Raw genomic sequence first — 13,795 nt, 5'->3', positions numbered from 1 at the left:
AGTTTCCAGTTTTTCTACAAGCAACTGAACATTACTGGGGGAGTAATTTAGGAAATACACTGGCTTCTTTTAAGAGTGATGATAGTAAGCGCCAACATAAGAATTTGGATGCATACATGGATGGATAGCAAGCAGCTGAAATCTAGGCAACCCTGAAAATGTTAATACAGTAAAACTTCAGTGATCCGGCATCCAATGGTCCAGCACTCCTGATGATCCGGCACCATCTCGAACCCGGAAGTGCTCCGGGCAGCTGGACAATTGGAGCTGCTCTGCCCCCGGCTTCCCAGAGTCAGCCGCTGCTGAAACTGACCAGTGGCTGACTCGGGAAAGCCGGAGGCAGAGCAGCTGGGGTGCTGCCAGGTTGGTCCTGTAGCATCACCCCTCAGCGCTGCGGGACCAACCTGGCAGCACCCCAGCTGCTCTGCCCCAGAATTCCCCAAGTCAGCCGCTGCTGAAACTGACCAGCGGCTGACTCCAGGAAGCCCAGGGCACAGCAGGATCTTCCCTGGGCTTCCTGGAGTCAGCCACTGGTCAGTTTCAGCAGCGGCTGACTTGGGGAAGTCTGGGGCAGAGCAGCTGGGGTGCTGCCGGGCTGGGCCCGCAGCGCCGAGGGGCGCATCCCCCCCACTCCACCCCAGACCTCTCATAGCCCCCCCTTCCTATAGTCCGGCATATCTGATAATCCAGCACCCGCTGGGTCCTAAAGGTGCCGGATTATCAGAAGTTTACTGTAAGTAAATAGGACTTTTCTTATATACAGTTCACCAAACAACAAACAAAAGATGTGGAACAGTTCTAATTTATCAATCATTGTTTTAAAACAAAACAAACAACTCAGACCCAAAAGTCACTAGGAAACTTGGGATCCACAGGACTAATGTGAAATGTTCCACCAAATATACCAAAAAGGTATATTTTAAGTTGGTATATTTGTTTATTGTAAAGAAGTAACCCACAATGTGATTCTGGAGCTGACCACAGGATAGCCTTTGAAAGATATGACTGGGAGAAAGATCATGGATATGAGCTATATAGTTATTGATTTCTTCTTCATCTAATACAATTTGTCAGCATTATTTCATATCCCATCCTTATGTCTCATGAATATTAACTGATTAAGACAGTTGTTTCAATTCAAATGACAAACTCAAGCATACAGGAAGGAATATCTTTATAGTGGTCATGAGCTATAGGTTAGTAATAAACGAAATACACATATTCTGGCTTTTTATATGCATATAAAAAGTTTGTCCTCATATCACTAATAGAAAATCATTATCAACCATCATATAATCTTCAACTGCAATTGCATCAATTCTCCTAAGTAATATGAGGACGGTTCAAAACTTGGAAAGGAAATCACACAGGATTGGTAAAAGATACTCAAGTGGAATTCCTCCATCCAAAGCAGTAATGAATTAATGTATCAGAATACAATATTTACATTTCTATTAAACAATACTGAGGCCCTTACCATTTGTAGTTATTAGAAAACAACAATGACATTTACTCCTTTGTCTTTAATACCATTATGGGTAACCAAATAACTTTAGCTTTCTCCAACAGCATAAATTGTACAGATATTTAACACTTCGGCTAAAACACTACCTGTTCAAACTATCTAAATGCATCTATATAAATGTAAATAAGGATTTTCAATCAATCAATTTAATTTAATTTAATTTAATTTAATTTAATTTAATTTAATTTAAATGTATATTTTTTAGCTTGTGTGGACAAACCTTTCAAACAGGATAAACAGCCATTTCAAAACACTAATGTTAGATACATTAATTAAGTTAATTAATGGGACCCCCTTTGGATGGGGTGCTGATGGAGCAGCCCCTGTTTGCAGCAACTGGGGCTGGCCATGAACACAAGCTGCGTTGGCAGGAGCCCCTGTCCGTGGGGGTCCTAGCTCCACATTGGGATCCCCCCACAGACAGGAACTGTTGGACCCAATGCAAGCCCAGCTCAGTCCTGGCTTGTGCCGGGTCCAGGAGCTACCCCTGCTGTGGCTCTGCATTTTACATATACTAACAACTGGCCTGGCTCTTGCTACATTTAAAATGCAGAGCCACAGTAGTCCCAGACCCAGTGCAAGCTTGCTCAGTCTCAGCTCCCACCAGGTCTGGGATCTACCCCTGCCAAGCTGCAGCAGCTCCGGAATGCAACCAGGACAGCCCCAGAACAAGCTGCTCATCCCACCCCTACTAGCTCCAGGCCCGAGAAGCTGGTGATCCACCTCCCTACCTTCAGCTGGTGCCAGCTTCAGCCCTGTGCACCCAGCTCTTACTACACTTAAACTGCAGAGCCGCAATGGCATAGCTCCTGGACGTGGCGTGAGCAAGGACAGAGCACCTTCCCTTATCGACTAATCGTGTAGTTGATACAAAATTGTATTCACTACGCAATTAGCCAGTTACCAGCCTCTTAACATCCTTAATCTGGACATGATCTAGCTTTCTTTAAGAATTCTATACAGCGACCTGTAGGAATTATAGAGGATTGTAAGATTCTTCCATTGATTTTATAATTGTGTATCAGTTCACACTTCCATCATTCTGTCTGAATAGACATCACCATAATTAAATATAGTATGTGTAACATAACTTATTCTTTCCAACATTTTTTGAAGTGTAACTGCAATTGAGATTATTTCTGTAGTATACCTACATTGATTTCAGTTTAAAATTAACTGATTTGTTTACAAGATAATACTTTGATGAATATTTACATAGCTAATCAAATCATCAGGAATACAAAGGTATTTTACTTTGTTTTGAATAATTTTATAAAAATAACATAAAATTTCTTACCAGGTTTTTCAGCAGTGTTGACAATTCCTTAGTAAGTGTTGAAAATTTAACAAAAGCAGTACCAAGATCTGGGTTATCCCGACTCAAAAAATTACTTCCAAATTTATCTAGTACTTGTGCATAGTTTTCTTCATTTTGAACATGATCTGAAAAAAGAGGTTCAAAATTAGCAAGTTTCTTTCCTATACCTATTTCAAATCAATACTTAAAGAAGCCAAACTGGTGAATTCGCAAGTTAGGACCACATTGTAAAGAAAAACAAATTGCTGCATTTACAGAAAATCAGTTATTTTACTATTTAAAAAGGACTTTTAACATGTAGCCAGAAGTTAGATCACCATCTGAATTTAAGGTCACATGTAATGATGATCAATGGAATACAAAAATCTGTCCATGATTACTAAAGTAACAAAATGAGAAAAATATGAAAAAGAGCAATTTAAGTGAGACAGAATGTTTTAGTTTTAATTTTTAGTTTTGTGAAAAATCTCTCTCTCACTCTCTCTCTCTATATATCTTTCCTGCAGGACAAAAGAATTACGTCATCATCATATCATCTGCATCCACAAGCTGGGGGGTAGGCATGGGCAGTGAAAGCCCAGCTGGGGAAGGCAAGTCCTAGCCCTGGCCCTTCCAACACTGGAGCCAAGCCCCACCCACTCCCAGCCTGGCCATCTCCAGCAGCCACGTGGAAAGCTGGGGATGCCTCGCTGCAGCACCAGCCCAGTCTCTTCTCCCAGAACTAAGAGGGAGAGCTGGGGATGCTGCGCCATGGCCTCGGCCTGGCCTTCTCCTGTGGCTAGGGGGGAGGAGGAGGGGTGGAAAGCTGGGGATCCCATGCTGTAGCTTTGGCCCAGCCCTCCCTTCCCCAGCAGCTAGGGGAAGAGCCAGGGCTGCCCATCCCCAGAGAGTGGGGGGTTGGCGAGTATAGCGTGCAAGGGGCATTACCCCCTAGTTGTGATGGAATTTACTTAGGAGTAAAAAACAAAATGAAGTTATACCTACTACTATTAACAGGTACACGTTTAATTACAAAACAAACCATGAAGTCAATAGTATTAGAGGTATAAATATGGGATATACTGGACCTCCAATTTGTAGAGTAAAAACCTTCATTATTTTGTATGTTTGGAATCTCTCTGTTCTTCATTCTGCTTGTTTTTGTCTTCCATTTAAGTAGCATAGTAGAGAGAAACATTCATTTTGTGCCCTTAAAGAACGTGAGCCTTCCAGCTACTCACTGACAACACAAACTACTAAACTAAACATGTACAAGTAAATTGTATATATGCACATACAAGTAATACTATTGACAAGCGGTAGCTTGTTATCCCAGGATATGTAGAAGAGCAGCTTAAAGAGGCAGAGTTAAAACTGCGGAATATGGTTTGGTATGGTAGCCAGGATAGCAAATGCCTGTGGGTATAGAAGTAGAGGGTATGTACTCCAAGGTAATTTAAATTTAAATTTCCTTGCTGTTGTGTTTTTGAGTCTGGCAGTGATGAGTGTTATGAGACTGAGTCTGATGAATCATTTAAGATAATTACCTATGAGTACTAAGGGCCCAGCCAATGCACAAGCAAGTATGGAGCCAGGTGACTCCAATTCAGGTATATAGACTCTTAATGAAAGGAGCAACTACAGCATGCTCAACATCATTATTCTGTTTGGCTGTGTCTACACTGGCATGAATTTCCGGAAATACTCAAAACGGAATACTACTCCGTTTTCAGTTTTTCCGGAAAAGGAGCGTCTACATTGGCAGGCTGCTTTTCCGGAAAAGCCCTTTTTCCGGAAAAGCGTCTGTGGCCAATATAGACGCGCTTTTCCGGAAAAGAGCCCCGATCGCCATTTTTGCGATCAGGGCTTTTTTCCGGAAAAGACTACTGGGCTGTCTACACTGGCCCTTTTCCGGAACAGTGTTCCGGAATAAGGACTTATGCCCGAGCGGGAGCAGAATAGTTTTTCTGGAATAGCGGCTGATTTTGTACAGTAGAGCATCGTTGCTTTTCCGGAAATTCAAGGGCCAGTGTAGACAGCTCGCAGCTTATTCCGGAAAAGCGGCTGATTTTCCGGAATAAGTGGCCCAGTGTAGACACAGCCCACGAGATACTAGTTGGTACTTCTGACAGACTACTCCTACTCACCTCTGCCCCTATTTCAGCTTGCTTCTGTTTTAGCCAGACCTAAAGGCCTGGCTGTACTGATACATATACGGCATGTGTAGCAATCATAACTGTTTCCCAACAACATACTGTGAATTAACATATACGATCTCATACACCTTAAATTATTTCTGCTGGGAGAAAGTTTAAATAATCTGTTTAAGAGTTTTAGAGATCTTTTAAAAACAGAACAGCCAAGCACCTTCCAGCAATACATAAACCGCACCTTGCACATAAGCGCACCTTGCACTTGGAGCAGAAGCACACCTTGCATTTGGAGCAGAAGGTGACAATGTATGTGACTGACCTTCTCTGGATGGAAATTTATTCCAGTGTCTAGGACTACCCATGAGCAGTCTCTCCTGCAGAGAGCTTTTAGATATTCTGCACCCAGGCCTCTAAGTGCCTTTTAAACAAGGCCTGACACCTTGAAGGATAAGCTAATGTGCTCACAGTAGTTTGTCTTGTTTAAGCAAGAGTAATGTCGCATTTTGTACTAGCTGGAGTTCTAAGGGTCAATGGTTTCATTCCCACATACACTGCACTGCTATAATTCAGGTGAGAGGAGACAAAAACCAAGGCCAGGACATTGTCAGCCAGAATGGTTGGAATGTACTTTTCTGGACAACAACTACATATGGATGCTGCAATGAGAGAGATTAGCATCAAAGAGAAATCATGGAGCTGACCAATAATTTCTGGGTGTCAATCTCCAGCCAAAGCAGCCTGTACCATGACTCCTCAAAATCTTTTCCTCTGCCCCTCAATACAGGATTCATCCTGCTCATGTTCAACCAGATCTTCATCCATAATGGATCACATTCTAGTACTGGGCCATCATGCCAGTAGCACCATGCTCAAGGAGAGTACAGTAAAGGATACTGTACCATAAATAGTATCATCTGCATGTTTGAGCCCATGTCATTTTACCTGTTCATCTAGTGGCTGCATGTAGATTTTGAAATGGACCGGTGGAAAAAACCTGATCCTTCTTGGATTCTACAAGTGAGCAGTCCATTGGCAAAGGTGAAATCTCCCATATCTACTCTTTGGACATGAACTTCCCTGCTTTCTATCTTAGGCAAGACAACAGTATCTCCAGGTCAAGAGAAGGATGAGCAGATGTCTACTCTCAATCCAGAGCAAGAGATCAATCAGTGCTACTAATTCAGCCCACATCCTGACCTGAATCCAAATTGTGCTGGGCCTAGGATATTTCCTTCAATTAGAAAAGCTTATAATCGGCCCTGGGCTAGCTTTTCTATGAGCTTGCTCAGATACTGATTTTTTTTTACTGGAAAGTAGTTAGAACAGATTTATCCAGGGTGGGTTTATTCAGTGTTGGTCAAACTTTTATGCCAAGGAAAAAAATGGAAGGGACTATTACTTCCCTGAATGGTGAAATGGCTATTTCAGTTATAAGTGCAACCAACTGCTTATAACTCTTTTTCACTAGCCAGGAAGGGCATGATTCACAAGTCTTAGGTTGAGATTCCTTCAACTGAAGTCTGCAACTTACAAACAGGTTGTGCCCCAAAAGTTTGTTTATGAATCGCTTGTTTGGAACTCGGAGCACTCGGAACACATTTTCCCTTAGAAACAATGTTATAAATGGTGGTCAGGTTCCCAAGCTATCCCACAAAAGCCTTTAAAAATCATAATGGATCTGAAAGCTGCATATTTGCAATGAAAAATAGTAGAAAATAATACCATTGCAATATTAATTAAAAAAAACTCCAGAAAATCAAAAAAAATATTTCGGAGTCAATTTTAATTTAACATTGAACTCTGGTGCTTGAGGAAAGACAGGTTTAATAAGAGGAAAATGAGGAAGTAGGTGGAGATTTTGAAGGGGACTTCTGGACATCCCTCGACTGCAGGGACATGCTTATTAGATTTTTGGGTGCCCCCTAAGCTCTGGGGTGGGGCCAAAGGTGAAGAGTTCAGAATGTAGGGAGTTCAGAATGTGTGTTGAGGAAGATGGTAACGCATTGGAGGGGGTGAGGGCTCCAATTGGGGTTCTGTGTTGGAGCTGGGGATGAGGCATTTAGGATGCAGGAGATGGCGGTGCAGCATCTGGGCAGGAGCTTGGGTATAGAAGAAGGCTCAAGGCAGAAGGTGAGAGTGTGGGTGAGCTGTGAGGTCTGGGCAGGAGATAGGGTGTGGAAAGGTGCTCAGGGCTGGGGTAGAGAGTTGAGGGGCAGGGAGCTTACCTGGGGCAACCCCCCTTTGGTGGTGCAAGCCTTAGGAAGGGGGAAGGTGGCTCTATGGAGTTGTGTCCCCCTCCCCACCAGGCATGCCTGGAACACAGAGGTTTTAGTCACTGGATTAAGGGGACACTACAAAAAGAATTCCAGGCCACCAAAAGCGTAGATCTTTTTACGGCACCCCCCTTAGCCCGAGGCTACAGCCTCTAATCCACCTTTCTTAATCTGGCTCTACCTGGCCACCCACTCCACCCCAGGCTCAGTGACAGCTTGCACCACCCACCCCCGAAAGCTTAGCACTGGTTCCACCTGCCCCCCTCTCTTCCTGCAGGCTCAACACCGGCTCTGGCTGCTCCAATCCCCACCTCTCCCTGTGGACTCTGCATCCAGCCCCCTGCTCACCAGGAAGCAGCTCAAATGCAGGATGGAGCAACCCAGAGGAGCAAGGGGCAGCTGCACAGCCAGTGGCTGGAAAGAAATGGGGCTTAAAGTGCTGGCTCTCTTCCGTCACTGGCTGCCCCATTGCTTTTCCGGAGTCCTGCATCCCCACCTGCTCACCGCTTTCTGGTGAGCAGAGGCTGGGAGTAGAGCCCTTGGAGAGGAAGATGGCTTGGGATGCCAAAGCCTATGCTGAAGATGTTAGTCAGGGGATGGGGCTTGCTGCAGTACTTCAGCCCATGTTCCTGCTGCTCTCTTGCCTGCTCCCAAGGCTGCAGATAAGCGTTCATATATGCAGATATTTGTAATTCGGGGAGTGCCTGTATCCAATATTTCTGGAGAAGTGAACATATTCATACTGATAATACAGCTGGCTCAGAGTGAGAGAGAGAGATTTCATTTTGTTTTTGAAGAATACAGAATCTTTTAGAGTCCAATCCTGTAAGTCTTCTGTTCTCCTTTCAACAATATTTAATCTTTCTTCATTTGCAGCTGTGGTAATGGTATATCTCCCTAAGCTCCTCTTCTGTGTTTTTTACTCCTGAGGAATTTCTCAGCCAAAAATTGAAAATTCTATACCAAAAATTAAAAACTCTACGCATGATATTTCAAAATTCTACAAATACTACTCATTTCAGAGTTCCAGGTGCAGAGGTAAGGAGCAATGGAAACATGGGAGCAGTGCAGTTTCCTGGAGTGGGTTTGACCTAGCCCCTGCTGCATCTTGAAAGGCAAGAGGAAGTTCCATCTTCCTGAGTCCAGCCAGGACTAGAAACAGAACCTGGTATGATAGGAGCCACCAACTAGGGTATCTCCAGCCCCACATCACAATGATTTCCTGCTCTTACAGCTGTTCTAGATACCTCAAAGGGTGCACCTGAACTGCTGGGAAGGGACACATGACTTCTCTAGCAGCTTCCCTTCGCTTCCCTGTCAGAAGTAATTCTTTTGTGAGGAGCAAAGAAATATGTGATACAGAATTTCCTCAGGATTAAACGTCTCAGACACTTCGCCAAAGGATCAATGCCCACAAAACAGATATTAGACAGGATCACAAAGAAAAAACAGTTTCTTGCCATTTCAACCAGAAAGGACACTGTCTCAACGACTTAATTACCTGCATCCTGCTTCAGAAGCCTTTTAAATCTGCACTTGAAAGGGAATCCTCTGAACTGTCATTCATGCTAAAATTCGACACTCTACGCGGGGGGCTCAACAAAGACTCTAGCTATCTTACCCATTACAAAGATAGCCTCCCCAATTATCACCTCTAATACCATTAGCTCACAGACATTTACCTTCCCCCGCCACCTCCTTCCCCCCCCCCCCCCCCGCATTCCCCTTCTGTTCTGAAACTTGATTTGTCCTTTTCATGTGTGTTCATTTTTTTTAATTGTATCCTTTGGTATATATGGTTGTGACCATTTTCTTCCACTATTTGATCTGAGGAAGTGGGTCTGGCCCACGAAAGCTCATCTAATAAACCATCTTGTTAGTCTTTAAAGTGCTACATAGTCCTGTATTTTGTTTCAGCTACACCAGACTAACACGGCTACATTTCTACCACTACTCAGGATTAAACTGAGCCTCCTGTACTGCTTTGTTCTATATTTCTTTATTAGGTTCCCACCCGTATCTTAGTTATTTTTAAATCAACAAACACACACAGAGACAACGTCCAGAATTAATTTTCCCTAGCGGGAGAGATAGGGTTATAAATGCAAAAAGGAATTCTGTTTCTTTCAGGTAGCAGTAGCAGTATCATTTTCTCCAAGTTGTAAATTCTGTCAGACAGTATTTAAATTACAGAAAATCAGTAGTGACTAGTTCAGATATAAAGTTGAAATCTTTGGGTGCTATAAACTACTACTTTTCTGTTGACTTCCACACTTTACTTTTAAAACTATGAATTTCACCATAGGCCATGTGCATTATCCCATGATGCATGAATCATCTTAGACACTAAAAAAATCCTGGCAAAAAGCCTCAAAAGATCTGTATTTCCAAACCATTAAAAAACTGCCAAGTACGAAGTTCCACTACAACCAAAAAAGACAAAAAACAACTGTCTTTTCTTAAACTCAAATCAAAATTATGAAATTGCTCAAGATCTTTAAACTTTATTTTGAAAACAAGATAGTACTATATATGTTTATAATTAATTTACATACCATTGTCATACTTATTGCAACACAATGAATGTCAAATGTCCAAAATTTAGTCATATGTTGTTGTGGATTGACAAACAGTAAAATATGTTTTTAATAAATTATATCTGTTCTAAAAACTTATGCTTTTAATCACATATCTTGGCATAAAACCCAAAAATCATTATGCAATAATAAAATGCATATTTGTAATGTAAAATGTATTCTGTAAATATGCACAGGAGACATGAGCTAAGGAGAAGCATTAACTGACTCAGTCTTGACCTAAAGAAGCTCAAATGCACAACAGTGTTTGGTTCTAAGGTGAAGGAAGAATAATGGAACCACAGACATTAGAGATCAAAAAGACCCAGTAGATCATGCTGTTCCTTTCCTTGCCAATGCAGGATTTCGCACCAATATATTTATTAGTACTTTATTGAATCTACTTTGTAACGGTGGTAATGGCTACTCAGGACAATACCTCACAGGTGTTGGTATTAAGCTTTAGATCAGACCATTGTCTTTACCTGGGCAAAATAATATATGCTTCCCAAGCTCATCGTAAGAAAGGGGACGCAAAGAAGGAAAAGGATAGTTATTCTCGACTGAATGCATGTAAGAACACTCAGGAATCCAATATAATAGTCCATGAAACTATTTTCTTGTAAGGTAAACTGAATGCTAGGGATGTAAGTGACTAGGGATGTAAGTGATTAATTGACTTTCCAACAAGCCAAAGCTTATCGGATATTTGACACACTAGAAGACTAGTCGCTCCCTCCCCTTGCTTCCTCTATCACAAAGAGGCAATGGAGGGGGGGGGGGGAGGAAGGATGTGGAAAAGGGGTACTGGACAGAGCCAGCTTAAAAGCCAGTTCCCCCCAGCTCATGGGAGGGAACAGGGGTGCAGAGGTGGCCAACTTTGAAACGTAAAGAATCCCCGCTGGGGCTCTTGTACATTTCAAAGTTGGAATGCTGCGTGAAACCCGGGATCAGTGGGGGCGCGTGTACATTTTAAGCAGAATGCCCACATGACACCTGGGGTAAGCAGGGGATTCCCCACTGGCCTCAGGCTTCACGCCGCATTCCAACTTTGAAATGCGCAAGAGCCCCCCCCCCCCCCCGCTAAGGCTCTCATGCATTTCAAAGGCGGAATGCAGAAGTTCTTAACTAATTGAATAGTCGATGGAAATCCCATCTACTGTTCAATTAGTTAATAAATCAAAATATAACACCCCTAGTGAATTCCACTATCATCAGTAAATAAGAAAATAAAACTCAAACATATGAAATTCGAGTACTACAGATAAGGATATTTAATAATCTTTACTATAAAAGTACATCTACAGCCTACCTTATCTAGCTGAAGGATAAATAGAAAATTAGTTAAGCTGTGAAAATCTGAAAATATTCTTATCCAGAGATTTCCACTAATTTTCTAGTCCATCCAGAAGTTATACAAGACATATTACAGCTGTATTTTATGATAAAGAAAAATTTAAAATACATGAAACAGTGACACACATACAGAAGATAGAATTCTACAAGAATTTACATCCCAATTTGAACCATGCATACATGGCACTATGTACAAATTATACATAAGTAATTATCAGAGGGGCAGCCCTGTTAGTCTGAATCTGCAAAAGCGGCGAGGAGTCCTGTGGAACCTTATAGACCAGTGGTCTCCAACCTTTTTACCCCCAAGATCACTTTTTAAATGACAGACCAAGCCAAGATCTACCGCCCCGCCCCTTCCTTGAAGCCCCGCCCTCTCTATTCTCCTCCTCTCCATCACTTGCTATCCCCAATCCTTATACTGCTGCTTATTTTTTTTATTATTATTATTCTGTAGGAAGAGGTTTTTCCAACATTTGGCCTGTCTACACTGGACCAAATGTCAGAAAAAAACCCCTTCTTTTGGAAGCCACCTTATTCCTTGTGGAAAGAGGAATATAGGGGTAACCAAAAGAGCTTGTTTGCTCTTCCACTAAAAAAGCGGAAGAACAAACGCAACCCTGGATGCAGAAGAGTTTTTCTGGGATATCTCCAGAATCCTGAAAAACTCCTGCAGTCTAGCTGGACCCGAGGGCTACGTCTAGACTGGCCACAAATTCCGGAAAAGGGATGCAAATCAGGTAAGTCAGCATAGGGAAATCCGCGGGGGATTTAAATATCCCCCGCGGATTTAAATAAACATGTCCGCGGCTTTTTTTCCGGCTTGGAAATAAAGCGGCGGACATGTTTATTTAAATCCGCGGGGGATATTTAAATCCCCCGCGGATTTCCCTATACTGACTTACCTGATTTGCATCCCTTTTCTGGAATTTGTGGCCGGTCTAGACGCAGCCTTGCTGTGTTGAGACAGGATGTGTAGGCTCTGGGGTGGGAATGAGGGATTTGGGTGTGGGAAGGGGTGAGAGGTGCAAGCTCTGGGAGGAAAGCTGGATGCAGGAGGAGGTGGAGAAGGGGACACTGGCTCGGGGAGGGGGCTCCAAGCAGGGCAGTGGATGTGAGGGTGCAGGAATTTGGGTTGGGGTATGTGAGGGGCTGAGGGCAGGAGGTTCCAGTGTTTGATAGGCTCAGATCTAGGGTCTGGGGAAGGGGCAGTGCAGGAGTGGTTATGGCCAGATGGGGGCTTGGCCCCAACTGGGGGTTTGTTGGCCAGGCTTAATTTTTAAATAGAATACTATGTTAAACACAAAGGCTGTGTCCAGACTCAGGGTTTTTTTTCGAAAAAAGTAGCTTTTTTTCGAAAAAACTTCACCTGCGTCTAGACTACAGCCGCGTTCTTTCGAAATTAAATCGAAAGAATGCGGCTTTTCTTTCGACGGTGGTAAACCTAATTCCACGAGGAAGAACGCCTTCTTTCGAAAGTGCTCTTTCGAAAGAAGGCGTTCTTGAAAGCAAACAGGCTTTTTAGAAAGAGAGCATCCAGACTCACTGAGTGCTTTCTTTCGAAAAAGCGGCTTGCTTTTTCGAAAGTTCCGCGTGCAGTCTAGACACTCTCTTTCGAAAGAGCCTCTTTTGAAAGAGGCTTGCAGTCTAGACATAGCCAAAAAGTTTCTGCATTGTCTTTATTTATGAGTACGGCAGGGAACCTGCCTTGAGTCAGAGGTCATTGACCCATAGAAAAGTCATTTGGGAGCAGGGGACACAGTACTGGGGAGGAGTGCTAGTGGGTTCTGGAGCAGGGAACAGGGTGCCAGTGGGGGAAGGGGAGAGGAGGCAGGGTGCTAGGACAGGTTTCTGCAGCAGGGGACAGGGTGCTGGGGGGGACAGGTTTCTGCAGAGGGGAGCAGGGGGACAGGTTTCTGTAGTAGGAGACAGGGTGCCAGAAGGAACTGGTTTCTGCAGCAGGGGCAGGGTGCCGGGGGACAAGTTTCTGCAGGGGGGGGGCAGGTTTCTGCAGCGGGGTCGGAGGGGCAAGGGAGAGGGAACAGGGGCCAGGAGGGCGGGGGACAAGTTTGGGGCAGAGGAGAGGGGACAAGTTTGGGGCAGAGAATTCCCTACACCAGCCACGGAGGGAAGCCTCCGACCCGCGCTCCCTCCAGACTGACCACAGGACAGCCGGGCTGGAGTGAAGAAAAGCATCTGCTCGGCCAGCTGGCCAGGGTGCCACCAAGCTCCACATGGGCAGGCGCAGAGGGGAAGCCACCCAATCAGCTGGAGCACGGTTCAGCCTCCTCTGGGCTGAACGCCACAGCCAGCAGGCCAGGCAGCTTCTCCTCTGCGCCAGCCCACATGGAGCGTGGTGCACCCTGGCTGAGCGCCATGGCTAGCTGGCTGGGCGGCTGCTTCTCGTCCCTCCAGCCCGGCTGCCCTGCGCTCAGCCCAGGGAGGCTGTGCCTAGCTCCAGCTGTGAAAGCCACAGTCAGCTGGCTGGGGTGTTTCAGCCCTCCCGACCTCCCAGCTCCCACCATTCCTCGCAGCTACTCACCTGTGTTGTTGCTCAGTGAGTAGCTGCTCCTCAAATGAGGAAATCTAATGTAAATGTACTGCGCAGGTGCGCA

At 44.2% G+C, this 13,795-nt stretch overlaps 1 protein-coding gene across 4 annotated transcripts in view; it reads right to left on the bottom strand.

Annotated features, from left to right (window-relative positions):
* The window catches only part of ASAP1 (ArfGAP with SH3 domain, ankyrin repeat and PH domain 1), a 315,920-nt gene that overhangs the window by 148,541 nt on the left and 153,584 nt on the right, over positions 1-13,795 (bottom strand). For all 4 annotated transcript variants that reach the window (XM_075920136.2, XM_014573856.4, XM_075920138.2 and 1 more), the window contains one exon: positions 2,823-2,968. In XM_075920136.2, coding sequence (XP_075776251.2) covers positions 2,823-2,968 — 146 coding nt within the window. The remainder of the gene's footprint in view (positions 1-2,822; positions 2,969-13,795) is intronic.

The sequence above is a fragment of the Pelodiscus sinensis genome, chromosome 2, assembly GCF_052426305.1.
Source record: "Pelodiscus sinensis isolate ZL-2025 chromosome 2, ASM5242630v1, whole genome shotgun sequence".
In the NCBI taxonomy this organism is placed as follows: Eukaryota; Metazoa; Chordata; order Testudines; family Trionychidae; genus Pelodiscus; species Pelodiscus sinensis.
This window is presented reverse-complemented; position numbering and strand designations above follow the sequence as displayed.